At 43.9% G+C, this 20115-nt stretch overlaps 1 protein-coding gene across 3 annotated transcripts in view; it reads right to left on the reverse strand.

Annotated features, from left to right (window-relative positions):
• The window catches only part of ATP7A (ATPase copper transporting alpha), a 49387-nt gene extending 33635 nt beyond the window's left edge, over positions 1-15752 (reverse strand). For 2 of the 3 annotated variants that reach the window (XR_009156688.1, XM_058196684.1), the window contains exons 1-2: positions 15676-15752; positions 907-1046 (exon numbers count right to left, since the gene is read on the reverse strand). Coding sequence is in view for 2 of the 3 variants with exons in the window: in XM_058196684.1 (XP_058052667.1) it covers positions 907-1026 (120 nt within the window). In the remaining variant the exon portion in view is untranslated. Of the gene's footprint in view, positions 1-906; positions 1047-1163; positions 1180-15675 lie in introns of those variants that run through there. The other variant, XM_058196685.1, reaches the window with a different exon arrangement.
• Positions 15753-20115: the final 4363 nt, after the last annotated feature.

The raw sequence follows: 20115 nt of genomic DNA on the forward strand, positions 1-20115 counted from the left end.
ATACTGCAAGGGAATAACACATGCCAAGGCATACATACAAGCTCTAGGCTAGGTTCTATGAGAGAAGTACAAAGAATACAGGCTTTCCCAATCTAAGTTTAGACTCTAATTGATGGGCTATAAATCCCAACAGACCAAAAATTTCCATTTAACACCTCAAGGTTCCTGTCACACCAGTGATTTCTCCATCCAAACCACAGAAAAAGCCTCTCCCTCTCCCTCTCCTGGGTGGAATGCCTGGCTGGGATTAAAACTGATATGCTGTTCCTGAGACCCTCTTCTAGTGGAAGAAGCACCTCTATTCCTCTTAGCTTCTTTACTTTTATAAAATACGCAGCACAGGTAAGTAGGTAAGTAACTTGGGCCCCGATTCTTTGGCAAAACAGTCAGGATTCTGCTGAGATACCAAGATTACAATAAGTAGCAGGAACTTCTCTGAACCTTTACCCCTCACATATTTACTAATGTCAGGAACTTTCTCATAATATCTACAATCTGATTTGTTTTTCAACAGACGTTCAACATATCCTGCTGCTTCAATTTCTAAAAGGGCAAATGAACATTACTAGAAAGCCCATTGAATTAACAGCAAATTCTCCATTTGCCATAAGCAAAACACAAGCTAGAAGCCCCCGTGTAATCCAATTACACAAACATAATCATTTTAAAATATTGCAGTTTCTTTCTTCCGCCTTTGGCTATAGGATCATGAATTGATTTACTGTCAATTATATGAAAGATAACCAAATTCAGGCTCTCTGAATTGCATGTCCTCCCCCAGCCCCCTCTTAAGAATACTGAATCTGAAACCCGTCAAGATTATTCTGCTAAACTGCCTGGAAAAGCAGTCCTCCGTTACTGCGCCCCATTTAGCCTCTGATCCGTAATAAAAGCAGAATTACTTACTTTAATGACGTGAACTCCATTTAGTTTCCCAATATGCTGCTCAATTGTCTGCACGCAAGAACTGCATGTCATTCCCTCCACCTGAACAACAATTGATCTGGCCCCGGATGATGGATCCATTCTCTTATCCTTTTGCTTTCCTGAAAATCAGAAATAAAAAGATAATGGCACAAGTCAAACAAAGACACAAATCAGATGTCCCATTTATACGGAAATGACAGAAGACCTACAAGAAAACCTCCAGGAACAATGGAGACCAGATATTAGGCCAGATATCAATTCTTTGCCTGGCTTGATTAACAGAACTATTGGAAAATGAAAAGAAAAGGGGGCGTTTGTTGCCTTGAGCTGCTTGGAGCACAGAAAGAGGCAGAGCAGAAATGAAATGAAATGAATATATAAATAAGCAAAGCAAAGGGTGTGGTGAGAGGAGTGTAAACTACACCGTCTATTTCCGAAAGCAAAGCATTACAAATGCTAATGAGAAGTAACCCGGGTTGCTCAAAAGAAGCAACAGGAACAGATACAAGGCTGGCAAGTTTATTTTCACTGGTATGTGGAAAACCCTTCAGAGGAGTGACCCAAATAACAAAAGTGGAATATGCAATTACTCCATATGAGAAACTAAAGGAGCTACCTAAATAGCTTGACTTATTACTCTGGAATCTGGGGCAGCTGCTGAGTGAAGGGTTCCCCTCAGGTGGAAAGCTCAGGATGGGTCCCACGCCAAGTGTCCAAAGGCAAAAGAAACTGGGCCGGGGAGGTGGCTTATCAAAGCCCTGCGTAGCTTCCCTGGCAGGACTCCTCCCAAAACAACCTTATTATTACTCTGCTTTTCTTCCATTAACCCATAGCAAAAGAGACTTTGCCAGTTTGAATGCTAAGCAGAGAACAACACTTCCCAACCTGTAGTCCGGAGACCACAGGTATACCAGGATGGTGCAGCAGGCGGCCTGGATACCAAAATCAAAATGTTTTTCAAAGGACCTCAATCTCTTGACAAATCTCAGAACACATTGGCATTCTCACCCAAACACTTGCATCTTGCGACATTTGGCAATTTCAGAATATTTTAGAAAATTAAATGTTATTTTATTTGCCATAGATACTGCAAGGGAATAACACATGCCAAGGCATACATACAAGCTCTAGGCTAGGTTCTATGAGAGAAGTACAAAGAATACAGGCTTTCCCAATCTAAGTTTAGACTCTAATTGATGGGCTATAAATCCCAACAGACCAAAAATTTCCATTTAACACCTCAAGGTTCCTGTCACACCAGTGATTTCTCCATCCAAACCACAGAAAAAGCCTCTCCCTCTCCCTCTCCTGGGTGGAATGCCTGGCTGGGATTAAAACTGATATGCTATTCCTGAGACCCTCTTCTAGTGGAAGAAGCACCTCTATTCCTCTTAGCTTCTTTACTTTTATAAAATACGCAGCACAGGTAAGTAGGTAAGTAACTTGGGCCCCGATTCTTTGGCAAAACAGTCAGGATTCTGCTGAGATACCAAGATTACAATAAGTAGCAGGAACTTCTCTGAACCTTTACCCCTCACAGATTTACTAATGTCAGGAACTTTCTCATAATACCTACAATCTGATTTGTTTTTCAACAGACGTTCAACATATCCTGCTGCTTCAATTTCTAAAAGGGCAAATGAACATTACTAGAAAGCCCATTGAATTAACAGCAAATTCTCCATTTGCCATAAGCAAAACACAAGCTAGAAGCCCCCGTGTAATCCAATTACACAAACATAATCATTTTAAAATATTGCAGTTTCTTTCTTCCGCCTTTGGCTATAGGATCATGAATTGATTTACTGCCAATTATATGAAAGATAACCAAATTCAGGCTCTCTGAATTGCACGTCCTCCCCCAGCCCCCTCTTAAGAATACTGAATCTGAAACCCGTCAAGATTATTCTGCTAAACTGCCTGGAAAAGCAGTCCTCCGTTACTGCGCCCCATTTAGCCTCTGATCCGTAATAAAAGCAGAATTACTTACTTTAATGACGTGAACTCCATTTAGTTTCCCAATATGCTGCTCAATTGTCTGCACGCAAGAACTGCATGTCATTCCCTCCACCTGAACAACAATTGATCTGGCCCCGGATGATGGATCCATTCTTTTATCCTTTTGCTTTCCTGAAAATCAGAAATAAAAAGATAATGGCACAAGTCAAACAAAGACACAAATCAGATGTCCCATTTATACGGAAATGACAGAAGACCTACAAGAAAACCTCCAGGAACAATGGATACCAGATATTAGGCCAGATATCAATTCTTTGCCTGGCTTGATTAACAGAACTATTGGAAAATGAAAAGAAAAGGGGGCGTTTGTTGCCTTGAGCTGCTTGGAGCACAGAAAGAGGCAGAGCAGAGCAGAAATGAAATGAATATATAAATAAGCAAAGCAAAGGGTGTGGTGAGAGGAGTGTAAAGCAAAGCATTACAAATGCTAATGAGAAGTAACCCGGGTTGCTCAAAAGAAGCAACAGGAACAGATACAAGGCTGGCAAGTTTATTTTCACTGGTATGTGGAAAACCCTTCAGAGGAGTGACCCAAATAACAAAAGTGGAATATGCAATTACTCCGTATGACTAAACCCTTGTTTACATTAATTCTCAAGGTGACAGTACTCGATCATCCAGAATGGGCACCGATTTTGATCTCCCTTTTGCTTACTAGAGTTCCCTGTAATCTGCAGAATTGAAAGCAGACCTGCTCCTATTTCTATTCTATTTATATTTATTTATATTTCTATACCGCCCTTCTCCCGAAGGACTCAGGGCGGTTTACAGCCATATAAAAACAATATTACAAACATGCTTATTGATCAGCCAAATGTTTAAGGATCCTAGATAACATAGCGTGCGCTTGAGGTGCAGACCTGTCTGGGTGTGTCTGGGTATAATTCCCTGCAAACTATCTTAGGAACCAACATATTGGAAGTCACAATCCGGATTGAATAAAACCGGATCCATAGCTAAATGTGAATGTGGTATTAGGGCACGCATTCATACCTCTCCGTCAGGAAGCAGATAAAGATACCCCAACTTTCCTTTTGCTTTCACAAAAAGTAGGCAGGAGCATCAAGAGTTGGTCTCTCCAAACCCCCCAATAGTGTTCCAATTCAGTAAATAAGGAATGAATATTACTTTGATATTTAATAGTACAGGGTACGTTACAGAATTACTGGAATCAAGTTTCCTACTAATCTATGGCTGGTTTCTAAAGTTAGCTTGGGTATTAGTATTATACCCCAAACTCTCCCACAGAACACAGAAATTATAGCAGAAGAAAAGTGATTCCTATTCCGGATTAGCCATCTCAATAATGATCTCAATAATTGTCAGCATCTTTCAACATTAATTTTTTCACAGTTAACCACAAAGACAAGGTTTCTTAAGTGTTTCCCCTTCACCTGCTGTTTACAGTTTACTGAGTACAAAAGCATCTGTTATTGCATAACAATGACTCTAAAAATTTTAAAGGCATTTTATAAGCAATGAAAGATTTAGAATTTTATGCGGCAATTAAGTAGCAGGTGCAAAGGAAGCTTTAACAAAGGAAGTTTCCATGTAAATAAACCTAAATGGGGGGGTGGGGTGGAGAAAGTCCAGGTAAAATGCACCATGGCTGGATGTGTTTGCACATGTTATACTGAAAAAAAGGAGAGCGAGGTGGTGTGAGGGCTGACATGCTGGACCACCCTGCCCAGAGCCCTCTTTTGGCCCAGCCGAGGATTCTTCAAGAAGCAGAGGGAGGTGCTGGAATGAAAGGTGGCTATAAATCTAATACAGCCAGTAGCTCTCGGCTTCAATGAAACTAATTGGACAGGCATGAAGTGATGTGGTCATAAAGTCTGATGTCATATGACCACGCCACTGAGCGATAGCAGTCGCTGTTGCCATTATGAAGACCTCGTCTGACTCCCCGATTATGCTTGTGGGACTCTGGCAGGGAAGCCTATAAACCACCATGATCCCATGACGCTGAGAGGCTGTGACAGTTGGATACCTGGGCTGAGGGCCAAATGATCACAAAGACAGTGGTGCTGCGATAGCTGGAACTTCAGGGATTGGTTGTAACTACCACTCATTAAGCATTGTCACAGATTTGGTCCCTAAAATGCTATGTTAAATGAGGACCACCTATAAACAAACTGCTTTCATGAGCTGGTTGGAGGAAACATCGTAGGTTCTACTGCCCGTCTGAAGTGGAAATGGAAGTCATATAGACAGTCTTTAGTGATTGCTCTGAAGAACATGACTGATGACCGGTTTTCATACTTTACAACCATTGCCGCATCCCCATGGTCACACAATTTTGCTAACTGGCGTGTATTTATGATGGTCACGGCATCCTGGGATCACGTGATCGCCTTTTGTGACCTTCTGACAAGCAAAGTCAATGGAGAAGCCAGGTTCACTTTATAACCATGTTACTAACTTAGCAACTGCAGTGACTCACTTAACAACTTTGGCAAGAAAGGTCATAAAATAGGGCAAATTTCACTTAACAACCAACACTGGAAATTTTGGGCTCAATTGCAGTCACATGTGGAGGATTACTTGAAAATTTTCTCCAACTGGCAACGCAGCACCAGATCTTTTGTTTTCAGCTGAGAGAGAGAGAGAAACCTCTTGGCAGCTTTAATATGTGTGGGCTTCCAGAATTCCCCTTCCCGTTGGCCTTAAGCCATTGGCCTTTGACTCCCAGGATTCCCCAGCCAGGTTCTTGGGCGCTAAAGACAGCACACCGTAAAGTTGTGAAGGTTCAGAGACATCGCTCTAGAGAGAGCCAGGTTCCTTTTTAAAAAGTTTAAAAGGACTGGGGAGCTGATAAAAACAAAGGCAGGATAGAGATAAAATTATAAGAATTGTTCAAGTACTTCCATGACCTGAGGAATGTTAGGCGCAGTGTAATTATACATAATTCGCTAAACTTAACTAGGGACCATACACAAATTTTCAGAATGCTCTGGAGAAAAGAGATCACAATTTTCACCACAGAGTCAAATCTAATCAAATAACACAGGGAATAAATCAGAATTTCTTCAATTTAGACCTGCACAAATAATATTCCAGCGAAGACCCCCTACTTTATTTCCTGTTTTGCTGTCATTCTTGAATCATATTCAACTTACTTTATAACAAAAGCTCATCTTCTGCAGATTTTAGTGTTGTTTGTTATTAGTTTTATTGTTATATACTGCCCAGAATTGCTTAAAATGGATGGCCATGTAAATCTTTTAAAGAAATAAAAATAAACAAATAGGACCCCTTAATTCCAGGCCTGGGAATAAAGACAGGTTCCCTGCCTGAGATCAGGCAAAAGTTCTCCAGTACCAAAGGACAAGCCTGGCAGTGAAGAAAGCCGACTACTTAGGTCCCAAAAGATGAGATCATTTGAATGGATCTCCTGGTCCATTCAGGCCCATTCTACCTAATTCTACTGGGCAGGCAGAAACCATAGGAAATAAACAGTCTCTTGAATAACCAGGCCCTGTGCTGAGAAGGGCTTCATAGGTGGTAACCAATACCTCAAACTGCATCCAGAAGCCAACTGGTAACCAACGCTGGTTGCAGAGCAGTGGTGGCACATGAGGGTATCGTGGGGTGCCCATCTCCCCCCCCCATGCCACTGGGGCATGAATAATTTTTTTGAATGACTTTTTAATCTAGCAATGGGCACAACTGTATTGTGCAAAAGCCCTCCTGACATCAGCTGCCACCTACTCTTTACGCACTTGGCTGTGTGTTTGGTATTGTTGCACAAACAGAATTAGACAAAACACTTTTTCAGAGCAAGAGGTTTGGTGAATGTATTATCACAGAAAATGAGCTTTCATGGCTTCACAAGTATGGCAGAAATAGCATTTACAACTTTTATTTTTTCTACAAGTCAGATATGAGACATACTGATGATGAACAATTCAGGACGCCTATTAATATAAAGTTCAACATTACACCCCCAACACAATTTTGGTTGTAGCAAGAAAGACGTGCAGGTGGAAGCAAGGAGGGGAAAGCAGATCACACTCTTTTTAGCTACACTTCCTAAGATTTTGGGTGAACGGGGTGGGGGGTGGGGAGGAATGCTCATTTCTTTAAAAAGGGGGCTAGCATTACTTTTGCCATGGGCACCTGCAGGGACAGAGGGAAGAAAGAGTCCCTCCCCAGACATTTCTCCCTGCTAATATGGAGGAGAGGAAGAAATATAAACAAAAGTCAATGATCTATTATGCCAACATTCGATCTTCCTTAAGGGTTCCCAAAATTAGTATGTCAAAATCACCCCATGCTTGCTACCATGCATGAATACTGAAGAAGCACATACAGAAAAACAAGATCCAGAAAAGACAAAAACAAGTGAGAGACTTGTCTGCTTACTAGCCATGAATATGGTGGAACCCCCCACCTGCCAATCTTGGATTAGAAAAACATGGAAAATGGGGAGGGGGAATTAATGCTTGGATTTAGGAGGTAGTTAATGCTGCCTTACTTGAGGGCAAGAGGCCATTGTCCTTGAAAACGCTAAGACTGCACTCTCCTTGGTTGAAGGCATCTCTTGAAATGTAGCTGCCTCGGGTGTCCTCCTGGATTAACAGCTCCTCCTAGAACAGGAGTCTTTGCCCAGTTTTACGGCAGCTATTTTATTTATTTCTCATAGGTCTTTGCAGATGTAATCTCAAGACTCTGAGCCGCTAACCAAGTATAAAGAGGTAATAAATATAAAAAGACGAAATGCAACTCAGGTGCCAGGTGTGGCCCCAGATGGACTAGGAAGCCCTAAGGAAAGTGACGGACTCGCATCCTCATCACCACAAGCTTCGCCATCTGGAACACCAAGCCAACACTGAAGCCGCATTTGCAGACAACCTGGAAGCTGCAGTGGTACAAAATGCAGCAGCCGCAATGAGAGAATGATTATGCCCATTCTGGAGTCATGGCCCTTGCTACCAATAGGTTTCTGAGTCAGCTCCAAGGGGCTGGTGGGCTACCATCTCTAAAGCTCTGCAGAGCATGGCTGCAGGAGACCGACTCTCCTGAAGGGAATCCATCCAACTTCTTTGTAGACCCAGCCCTTCTCTCTGTTGGTCTCCCACACTACAAAATGAATGTATGTGAACGTACTCTCTTTTCTGATTTTCAACAAGATTGTGAAAACAGGCCTTTGAAGCTGGATTTAATAACCTCGGAAGGCTGAGTCTAACCTGAGCTGATCAGGCTTAATAAATATATGCATTTAGTAACGTAAGTATATGTATAAAGATTTTCTCTTCAAACACAAAACACCTATAGCAAGTGAAAAGGAGTTAAATGATCAATTAGATTTACAGCTTGTTTTGTTATGAATAGATTGAATTCAAAGCTGAAAGGATAGGTATATATGAAAGAAATATATATACATGACAGTCTGTCCACGAAAGAGAGAAGATGGCAAGGAAGAAACCGGTAGCAGAGGGAAAGCAGAGCTGCTGCTTAACTCCTTCTTTGCATCACTCTTCACACACAAAGAATCCAACTTACTAAAAACCTAACTGTGGAAGACAGACTAGAAATAAAAATAAAAATAAGCAAGAAAATTTAAGAGAACACCTGCCTGATCTTGATGACTATAAATCACTGGGACCTAATGGATTACATCCCAGAGTTCTGAAAGAACTGACAGATGTCATCTCAAAACCATTGTACCATATCTTTCAAAAATCTCTGTGGAGGCTCAAAAGGAAAAAGGAGCCTCTTTGAAGCCAGGTTGTGTCATGTGGTTGCTGGCAAACTCAGCCCTGAAGTGAGGGAAGATAAGAGGGCTGAGAGTCACAGGATGGGAAGTGAAGGCTTAGGACAGGGTGTCGAACTCAAGGGCTGGAGGCCAGATGCGGTCTGCAATGTCAGATCCGCCTCGTCTCTGGAGGACAACCACAATGCTGATCTGGCCCTCAATGAAATCAAGTTTGACACATCTGGCTTAGGACAATTAAGATTTGTATTGGTGTTTTATTTCCACTATTTCTGCTGCTTTTTTAAATTCATGCCTCTGAGCAACTAACAGCCGTTCAAAAGAGCAAGCGATGGCGGCAAAAATGAGAAGAATCCAGAAGAAACGATCTTGCTTGAAAAAGGGGCATCAAAAGGAAACAAGTTCCAAAACGGAGAGAAAGCTCAAACTCATGGAAGTTTTAGAAATTGTACCTCAAAACAAAGCACCATGATGGAGAGATGAATGGGAAAATGGTGTCTCATAGGTGACTGGAGGAAAAGTAGAATTACAAACTGCAGGAAGGAAATCTATGAAGTACACATAAATTTATTTTTCTACAAGTCAGATATGAGACATACTGATGATGAACAATTCAGGACGCCTGTTAATATAAAGTTCAACATTACACCCCCAACACAATTTTGGTTGTAGCAAGAAAGACGTGCAGGTGGAAGCAAGGAGGGGAAAGCAGATCACACCCTTTTTAGCTACACTTCCTAAGATTTTGGGTGAACGGGGTGGGGGGTGGGGAGGAATGCTCATTTCTTTAAAAAGGGGGCTAGCATTACTTTTGCCATGGGCACCTGCAGGGACAGAGGGAAGAAAGAGTCCCTCCCCAGACATTTCTCCCTGCTAATATGGAGGAGAGGAAGAAATATAAACAAAAGTCAATGATCTATTATGCCAACATTCGATCTTCCTTAAGGGTTCCCAAAATTAGTATGTCAAAATCACCCCATGCTTGCTACCATGCATGAATACTGAAGAAGCACATACAGAAAAACAAGATCCAGAAAAGACAAAAACAAGTGAGAGACTTGTCTGCTTACTAGCCATGAATATGGTGGAACCCCCCACCTGCCAATCTTGGATTAGAAAAACATGGAAAATGGGGAGGGGGAATTAATGCTTGGATTTAGGAGGTAGTTAATGCTGCCTTACTTGAGGGCAAGAGGCCATTGTCCTTGAAAACGCTAAGACTGCACTCTCCTTGGTTGAAGGCATCTCTTGAAATGTAGCTGCCTCGGGTGTCCTCCTGGATTAACAGCTCCTCCTAGAACAGGAGTCTTTGCCCAGTTTTACGGCAGCTATTTTATTTATTTCTCATAGGTCTTTGCAGATGTAATCTCAAGACTCTGAGCCGCTAACCAAGTATAAAGAGGTAATAAATATAAAAAGACGAAATGCAACTCAGGTGCCAGGTGTGGCCCCAGATGGACTAGGAAGCCCTAAGGAAAGTGATGGACTCGCATCCTCATCACCACAAGCTTCGCCATCTGGAACACCAAGCCAACACTGAAGCCGCATTTGCAGACAACCTGGAAGCTGCAGGTACAAAATGCAGCAGCCGCAATGAGAGAATGATTATGCCCATTCTGGAGTCATGGCCCTTGCTACCAATAGGTTTCTGAGTCAGCTCCAAGGGGCTGGTGGGCTACCATCTCTAAAGCTCTGCAGAGCATGGCTGCAGGAGACCGACTCTCCTGAAGGGAATCCATCCAACTTCTTTGTAGACCCAGCCCTTCTCTCTGTTGGTCTCCCACACTACAAAATGAATGTATGTGAACGTACTCTCTTTTCTGATTTTCAACAAGATTGTGAAAACAGGCCTTTGAAGCTGGATTTAATAACCTCGGAAGGCTGAGTCTAACCTGAGCTGATCAGGCTTAATAAATATATGCATTTAGTAACGTAAGTATATGTATAAAGATTTTCTCTTCAAACACAAAACACCTATAGCAAGTGAAAAGGAGTTAAATGATCAATTAGATTTACAGCTTGTTTTGTTATGAATAGATTGAATTCAAAGCTGAAAGGATAAGTATATATGAAAGAAATATATATACATGACAGTCTGTCCACGAAAGAGAGAAGATGGCAAGGAAGAAACAGGTAGCAGAGGGAAAGCAGAGCTGCTGCTTAACTCCTTCTTTGCATCACTCTTCACACACAAAGAATCCAACTTACTAAAAACCTAACTGTGGAAGACAGACTAGAAATAAAAATAAAAATAAGCAAGAAAATTTAAGAGAACACCTGCCTGATCTTGATGACTATAAATCACTGGGACCTAATGGATTACATCCCAGAGTTCTGAAAGAACTGACAGATGTCATCTCAAAACCATTGTACCATATCTTTCAAAAATCTCTGTGGAGGCTCAAAAGGAAAAAGGAGCCTCTCTTTGAAGCCCAGGTTGTGTCATGTGGTTGCTGGCAAACTCAGCCCTGAAGTGAGGGAAGATAAGAGGGCTGAGAGTCACAGGATGGGAAGTGAAGGCTTAAGACAGGGGTGTCGAACTCAAGGGCTGGAGGCCAGATGCGGTCTGCAATGTCAGATCCGGCCTCGTCTCTGGAGGACAACCACAATGCTGATCTGGCCCTCAATGAAATCAAGTTTGACACATCTGGCTTAGGACAATTAAGATTTGTATTGGTGTTTTATTTCCACTATTTCTGCTGCTTTTTTAAATTCATGCCTCTGAGCAACTAACAGCCGTTCAAAAGAGCAAGCAATGGCGGCAAAAATGAGAAGAATCCAGAAGAAACGATCTAGCTTGAAAAAGGGGCATCAAAAGGAAACAAGTTCCAAAACGGAGAGAAAGCTCAAACTCATGGAAGTTTTAGAAATTGTACCTCAAAACAAAGCACCATGATGGAGAGATGAATGGGAAAATGGTGTCTCATAGGTGACTGGAGGAAAAGTAGAATTACAAACTGCAGGAAGGGAAATCTTGCGAAGTACACATAAATTTCAAATTCCATGAGACAAAAAAGAAAATGACTGAAAACCTGAAGTATTCCTCCCCTTCCTGTGTGTTTAATGTTTAATTCACTAGAAAGAATTTAAAAATGTCTCATGGACAACTATATCAGTGATATTTAATTTTATTTATATCCAAAATTAATTTTATTCCATTCTACCCTAATTAAAATCCAATTAACACAGACTTCAGAGGATAATTAGAACTGCAGAAAAAATAATTGCTACCAACCTGCCTTCCATTGAGGACCTGTATACTGTACGAATCAAGAAGAGGGCCGTGAAAATATTTGCAGATCCCTCGCATCCTGGACATAAACTGTTTCAACTCCTACCCTCAAAACGACGCTATAGAGCACTGCACACCAGAACAACTAGTCACAAGAACAGTTTTTTCCCGAAGGCCATCACTCTGCTAAACAAATAATTCCCTCAACACTGTCAGACTATTTACTGAATCTGCACTATTAATCGTTTCATAGTTCCCATCACCAATCTCTTTCCACTTATGACTGTATGACTATAACTTGTTGCTGGCAATCCTTATGATTTATATTGATATATTGACCATCAATTGTGTTGTAAATGTTGTACCTTGATGAACGTATCTTTTCTTTTATGTAGACTGAGAGCATATGCACCAAGACAAATTCCTTGTGTGTCCAATCACACTTGGCCAATAAAATTCTATTCTATTCTATTCTATTCAATCCAATTTATTTAAATTGAATTTAGAGATTTCCTTATTATGTCATACAAAGGCAAAAGAGCAATAGCTATAGCTATAGCACTTAAACTTATATACACCGCTTCATAGTGCTTTATAACACTCCATAAACGGTTTACAGAATTGGCATATTGCCCCCAACAATCTGGGTCCTCATTTTACAGTTCTCAGAAGAATGGAAGATTCATATTGCATTCTAACCACTGTAATGGTGTAGGGTTTCCTGCCTGGGCAGGGGGTTGGACTAGAAGACCTCCAAGGTCCCTTCCAACTCTGATATTATTATTATTATTATTAAAAATCCAGGAGGATCGGGAACCAATAGAGCAGGGGTGTCAAACTCGATTTCATTGATGGCCGCATCAGGGTTATGTTTGATGTTGGGGGGCCGGGATGGGCATGGCTAGCTCGATGTCACTTGTGTCGGGGTGCCTATGATGACCTGAGCACTTCTGCCAGTGAAATCAGGCTCCCGAGCTCCGTTTTCAGCTGCGACAGCCATCTGCAACCCTCCGCCCACGGCCCTCCTGAATTCCATTTTCACTGGAAGAGGCACCACGGGCTGGTCCTTCGCTGTTTCCAGGGCTGCCCCGCAGGCCAGATCTAAGCACCCTGTGGGCCAGATCCAGCCTTTAATTTGACACTCCTGCACTAGAGGAGCAGAAAAGAGCCGATCTGGTTCCCAACTTCAAAAAAGAGAAAAACACAGACCCAGGAAACTACAGACTAATCATCAATACCTGGGAAGACACTGGAAGAAATAATCAAAAAACAGATCTGTGAATATCTATAAATACAGTTGTAACTAACAGTCAGCACAGGTTTGATTAAAAACAGACCATGCCAAACCAATCTTATTTCATTCTTTGACAAAGTGACTAAATTAATAGAACAGCAAAATGCTGTGGACATTAGTATACAGCAAGGCATTTGACAAAGTAGACCACAATCTACTTTTGGTAAACTAGAAAACGTGGGATACACAGCAACACCACCAGATGGATTTGTAACTGGCTGACAAACCAGTCAACGAGTAGTCCTTAATCATCCACATGGAAGGAAGGAAACAGTAGGGTACCCAAAGGTTCTGTCTTAGGCCCAGTACTCTTCAATAACTTCATAAATGACTTAAATGAGGGAACAGAAGGGGAATTCATCAAATTTGCAGATGACACAAAGCTGGCAGGAGTAGCCAACGTCCCAGAAGAGCTCAACTTGTGTGACCAGCGGGTTGGTAGGCACTTGCGCACATATGCACCAGCTTGCCACTTGCATATCCCAGTTTCTCTCCCCACCCCTCAGTCGGTTGGAGATCCTGAACTAGAAGACCTCTAAGGTCCCTTCCAGCTCTATTCTGATTGATTGATTGAGACATGAGTCTATACTGAAACAGGCTGTATTTTTCCTTGCAATATTGCATAGATAAAAATTAAGTAAAACATTCAAAAGCAGCAACTTTCAAGGACTCCGAATTCCAGATAAGTGCATTTGCATTTCAACTTTTTGCTAAGATTTTGTAAAAATGCATTACACATTACACTGCAAATCCCATTACTTGTTTATGATTCACACAAGAAATACCCTACAAAGAACCGGTGCACGTAGGAAAACATAGGTAAGACTTATCTCCAGCTAAACCAACAATTGATTCCCTTTTCCCATAAGTGTAAAGAAAACCAGGTATTTAACCTAATTTCCAACTGTACCACACTATTTGCAGCTTTTATAATCCAATTTATAATTTAAGATGATTTAAGAAACGGAGAAAGGAAAGCCTTTAAATAAAATCATAAAAGCACAATAAACCAAATCACGGGAGTAAAACTATTTTAAAACAAGTAAAGATTGAAAAGGTTGGATTTTTTAATACAAAAGTATTTTTCTGGCAGGGAAACGATAATAAGCACAGAGAACATTCTACCTCCACCTCCTGCCCTTCGCTCAGCAAGGCCAGCTAGCCATTTTAGACCTCCACCTGGATTCTACCATCTGGGAGGGGGGGAGTCCTTGAGATTCCCAGCCCCAGCATAACCTCAGGGCCGAAGATAGGCAGCAGTCTCCCAGTCTGAATTGATCTGAGATGGATTCAGAGGTGCCATTCAATGTCAACAGGCCACAGGAGCACCCAAGAAACGGAGAGGGTGGAATCAAAGGAAGAATTACTTCAAAGGTAGCTGCTTTCTCCACGGAGTGAGGCTATTGGAGGAGATAACCAAGTTCAGGGTCTCTCAACTTTAGCAACTTAGCAAGACGTTTAGGCCTACCTACCTAATTGTTTTACGACAGGCAATTTAATCTAGAAATGTCCTTAAAATAAAAGATTATCCTCTAATTAACTTTAATAACCTCTGACGCCGTTTTTGCATAGCAGGGTTCAGCCTCAAATATGATGCAATATTTCATCCAAAAAGGAAGAAGTAAAAAGCTCCTTCAAAGTTTCTCTTCATGTCAGCATAAAGAAAGAAAAAAGATGTTTCCTCTGTCTTCCATTGCACATGAATGCAGATTGGCTTCCTAAATTAAACGCATGCGTTAGAAAAGGTTCAATGCTTCTTTTAGTTCAGAGCACTTTCCTTACATATTGCTGCATCCACAGAGTCTGGAAGGAAGGAAGGAAGCGACATGTCAAGCAAAGCAATGAGCATGTTTAGGAAACGGAAGGAAGGTGAAAAGCTGCAGCAACGGGCAGAAGAGGAGCCGCAAAAGGAGCTCAGGGCAAAGGGCAGGACTGGAAAAGCAACCCCGGGCAAAGCGGGAGGAATTCCCTTTCTTCCCCTCGACACAGGAGGCCTCCGATCTCGGGCTCCCGTTCAAAAGACCCTCCACAAGTTGCCCCTTGGGAGGAGAAGGCCGGGAAGCGGAGACGCAGAGCCCCGAGAGGGAAGAAACGTCCCAGGCAACTTTGAGGCGGGTGGACTGCAAGTCCCAGGCTCCGCAGCCGCCATGGGGGATTCTGGGAGTTGCAGTCCCCTCATCTGAAAGAGAGGAAGGGAGGGAGGGAGGGGAGAGGGAGGGGGGGAGGGACGCGCCTCCGTCACCAGGACCCCCGAGCCCCCCCCCCAAATCCGGCTCCTTCTGCTAAGGGGGCGGGGGGGTCTTCGAGACAAGCCCTCCCCCTCTTACAGCCGGCCAAAGACCCCGCAAGAGGCTCCTTTGCCCCACAGGACACCCCCCCCCCGCCTCCACTCCTCCCTCTCAGCTTCCCCCCCATCACGGGGCCAAGGGAGGGGGCCCGGAGGGAAGAGCCGGGGGGGGGTTTGTCTCGCTCCCTCAGGCGCCGTACCTCAGCCGCGGCCCATCCCGCGCGCGCCGCCGCCGCCGGACCTCTCCCTCCTTCCCTTCCCTGCCCAGCGTCTCCGCCGCTGGCTCGGCCGCGCCCCTCCCGCGCGGGCCACGCCCCTCCTGCGCGACGGTTGCTACGCTCTACACGCCGCGGAAGGGAGCGGAGTCACGTGGACGGGGGAAGGCGATCGGGTGACCTGGATCACGTGATGCAAGCCGTAGGCGGGGCGGGGCGTCTTTAATCTCCCGGGTTTTGGACCCCCTGCAAAGCGGAGGGGGGATTGTAACCCACGGATTGTAACCCCCCCTCCATCGTGCACGTCATCGCGTTGAGCTGGCATCACGTGATACACCAAATTGGCCCCGGCTTCTGGGCTCAGTGCCAGCAAATGACGTAAAAGAGAACGGCCCCGCCCCCCCCGCGACCTTTTGCAACGGCCGGGATCGCTGGAGGTTTTGGCGGGAAGAGTGTTGTTGTTTTTAACCGTAAAGGGAAAAAGTACCAGAGGGGCTAATTCAGACTTGAACTATGGGCCCCATCCAACAAAATGAATTTCAATGTGGAGAAAAGCAAAGCTTTACATTTAGGCAGGAAAAACCAAAGGTTCAGATGAAGGGAGACCTGCCTCAAAAACAGGGGAAAAAAGAGAGGGACCCTTGGAGTCCTAGTGGACGATCACTTGAATATGAGCCAGCAGTGTGTGGCAGCCACCAAAAAAGCTAACACAATCCTAGGTTGTATAAACAGAGGCAGAGAATCAAGATCAGGTGAAGTATTAGTACCACTTTATAAAATCCTAATAACGCCACACTTGGAATATTGCATCCAGTTTTGGTCACATTACAAAAAAGATGCTGAGACTTTGGAAAAAGTTCAGAGAAGAGCAACTAAGATGATCAAAGGCCTGGAGACTAAAACATAGGAACAACGGTTGCAGGATTTGGGTTTGGCTACTCTAAAGAAAAAGAATATTAGGGGGGACAAGATAGCAGTATTCCAGTATTTGAGGGGCTGCCCCAAAGAAGAGGGGTTCCAATTCTCCAAAGCACCAGAGGGCAGGACAAAAAGCAATGGATGGAAACTAATCAAAGAGAGAAGCAACCTGAAATTAAGGAGAAACTTCCTAACAGGGAGGACAAGTGGAACAGCTGGCCTCCAGAAGTTGTGGGTGCTTCATCACTGGAGGTTTTTAAGAAGAGACTGGACAGTTATCTGAAATAGTATAGGTTCTCTTGCTTGAGCTGGACTAGAAGACCTCCAAGGTCCCTTCCAACTCCTATTTTAGAAGGTAATTCTGCTTGTACCTTGCCAAATCTTAAGATCAAATGCATACCAAACCAGAATTGAGAAGACAGCATCCTCACCCTCGGTCACTCTATGGATCAGCACTCTCCATGCCTGTCTTGCACTGCCACTTTCAGATCTGCCAGGGTCATCCCAGTGTCATCCTTTATAGTGTCCAGCCAGCAGGTACTAAGGCGACCTCTTCTCCTTTTTCTGCTGATCACTCCCAGCATGATTGCCTTTTCAAGTGAGTTGGCTCTTGTGATATGACCAAAGTATGACACTCTGTTTGGCGATTTGGCTTCAAGTGATATTTTTGCAATCCAGGGGATGCATTTTTTAGTCATCTCCTGCACCACAGTTCAAAGGCGTCCAGCCTCCTTCTGTCTGCCTTTTTCAGAGTCCCAAGTTTCGCAGCCATAAGTAGCAATTTGAAAAATTATTAAGTTAACTAATGTTAGCATTTGGTTGTGAGACTGATGTCATTACTATTCCAGATGTTATTCATGCCAAATATTGCAGTTCTTCCAAGTGTTATATGCCTTCTGATCTCAGACAGTAACAGACAACAATTGCTGCCTCTGAAAAGAAACTGAAGAAACAGTGGACCAGCTGTTAGTTTCTGCAAGAAAATCACACAGATTGATCACAAGCTTTCCCATGGGCAAAGTAGCAACAATGGTGCATTGGAAGATCTGCAAGAAATATTATTTGCCCACAAGCAAGAATTGGTGGGACCTTAAAACAGAGAAAGCAATAGAAAATGAAGAAACTAAAGTTCTGTGAGACTCTAGAATTGAAACAGATAAACACTTGGATAGTGAATGTTGCAGTAGCTGGAGAGAGCAGAAGAGAAAAAGCTGAAGAAAATCACAAAATATAAAGACCTGCAAATAAAAGCAGAACAATTGTGACAAGAGAAAGCAAAGATAGCACCAACAGTAATAGATGCCTCGGGTGCAATCCCAATACTTCTAGAGCACTTGAACACCATCAGCATTGACAAAATTACCAGTCAATTGCAAAAAAGCAGCTTTGCTTGCAACAGCTTACATATTGCAACAGTATCTTTAACACCATCAAACAGAATATCTATCCCAGGTCCTTGGGAAGAACTTGATAGATGGATAAAAATACTAAATCCAGTCTAAAAACCTTGGTAACTGCACAAAAAAACCCATAATAAAAATCATACTGTAGAGCAGTCTGTCTCAAACTTTGCAACTTTAAGATGTGTAGACTTAAACTTCCATTTTCTGGAACTTGAAGTCTACATACCGTATTTTCAGAGTATAAGATTTATTTATTTATTTATTTCGATTTTTATACCGCCCTTCTCCCGAAGGACTCAGGGCGGTGTACAGCCAAGTAAAAATACTATATAAACATTAAAAGAAATTTAAAAAAAACATATTATAATGTGGCCGAAATATTAAAACAATTTAAAATCTTAAAATATAAATAACCCCAATAAAATTTCAATCCAGTCCCGCTTGAATAAATAGGTGCGTTTTCAGCTCACGGCGAAAAGTCCGAAGATCAGGCATGGCGTAAACCAGGGGAAGTTCATTCCAAAGCGTAGGAGCTCCAACAGAAGGCCCTTCCTGGGGCCGCCAGCCGACATTGCTTGGCGGAAGGCACCCTGAGAAGGCCCTCTCTGTGTGAGCGCACGGGTCGGTGGGAGGCAAAGGTAACAGCAGGCGGTCCCGTAAGTACCGGGTCCTAAGCCATGGGCGCTTTAAAGGTGGTAACCAGAATCTTGAAGCGCACCCGAAAGACCACAGGAAGCCAGTGCAAACTGCGCAGGATTGGTGTTACATGGGAGCAACGAGTTGCTCCCACTATTACCTGCGCAGCTGCATTCTGGACTAACTGCAGCCTCCGGGTGCACTTCAAGGGCAGCCCCATGTAGAGAGCATTGCAATAGTCCAAGCGGGAAGTGACAAGGGCATGAGTGACCGTGCATAAGGCATCCCGGTCAAGAAAGGGGCGCAACTGGCGCACCAAGCGTACTTGGTGGAAGGCCCTCTTGGAGACGGCCGCCAAATGATCGTCAAACGACAGTCGCCCATCCAAGAGGACACCCAAGTTGCGCACCCTCTCCGTTGGGGCCAATAACTCGCCCTCCACAGCCAGCTGCGGCTGCAGCTGACTGTAGCGGTGTGCCGGCATCCACAGCCACTCCGTCTTGGAGGATTGAGCTTGAGTCTGTTTCTCCCCATCCAGACCCGTCGGCTTCCAGACACGGGACAGCACTCCGACAGCTTCGTTGGGGTGGTCCGGGGTGGAAAAGTACAGCTGAGTATCATCAGCGTACAGATGATAACTCACCCCGAAACCACTGATGACCTCACCCAGCGGCTTCATGTAGATGTTGAACAGGAGGGGCGAGAGAATCGACCCCTGGGGCACCCCACAAGTAAGGTGCCTCGCGGTCGACCCCTGCCCCTGTCAACACCGTCTGCGACGGTCGGAGAGATAGGAGGAGAACCACCGATAAACGGTGCCTCCCACTCCCAACCCTCCAACCGGTGCAGCAAGATACCATGGTCGATGGTATCAAACGCCGCTGAGAGATCTAATAGGACCAGGGCAGAGGAACAACCTCATCCCTGGCCCTCCAGAGGTCATCCACCAACGCGACCAAAACTGTCTCCGTACTGTGACCGGACCGGAAGCCGGACTGGAACGGGTCTAGATAGACGGCTTCATCCAGGTACCGGGAAGCTGCCATGCAACCACATTTCTACAACCTTCGCCACAAAGCGAAGGTTGGAGACTGACGATAATATCCCAAAATAGCTGGGTCCAGGGAAGGCTTCTTGAGGAGGGGTCTCACCACCGCCTCTTTCAAAGCAGCGGGGAAAACCCCTTCCATCAAAGAAGCATTTATAATTCCCCGGAGCCAGCCTCGTGTCATTTCCTGAGTAGCCAGCACCAGCCAGGAAGGACACGGGTCCAGTAAACATGTGGTCGCATGTAGCCTCCCCAGTAACCTGTCCACGTCCTCGAGAGCCACAGTCTCAAACTCATCCCAAACAACCTCAACAAGACGTGCCTCCGCCATCCCACTTGGATCATTGCAATTTTGGTCTAAACTATCCCGAAGCTGAACGATTTTATCGTATAGATAACCGTTAAACTCCTCAGCACGTC

The sequence above is a fragment of the Ahaetulla prasina genome, chromosome 11 (assembly GCF_028640845.1).
Source record: "Ahaetulla prasina isolate Xishuangbanna chromosome 11, ASM2864084v1, whole genome shotgun sequence".
Taxonomy (NCBI): domain Eukaryota; kingdom Metazoa; phylum Chordata; class Lepidosauria; order Squamata; family Colubridae; genus Ahaetulla; species Ahaetulla prasina.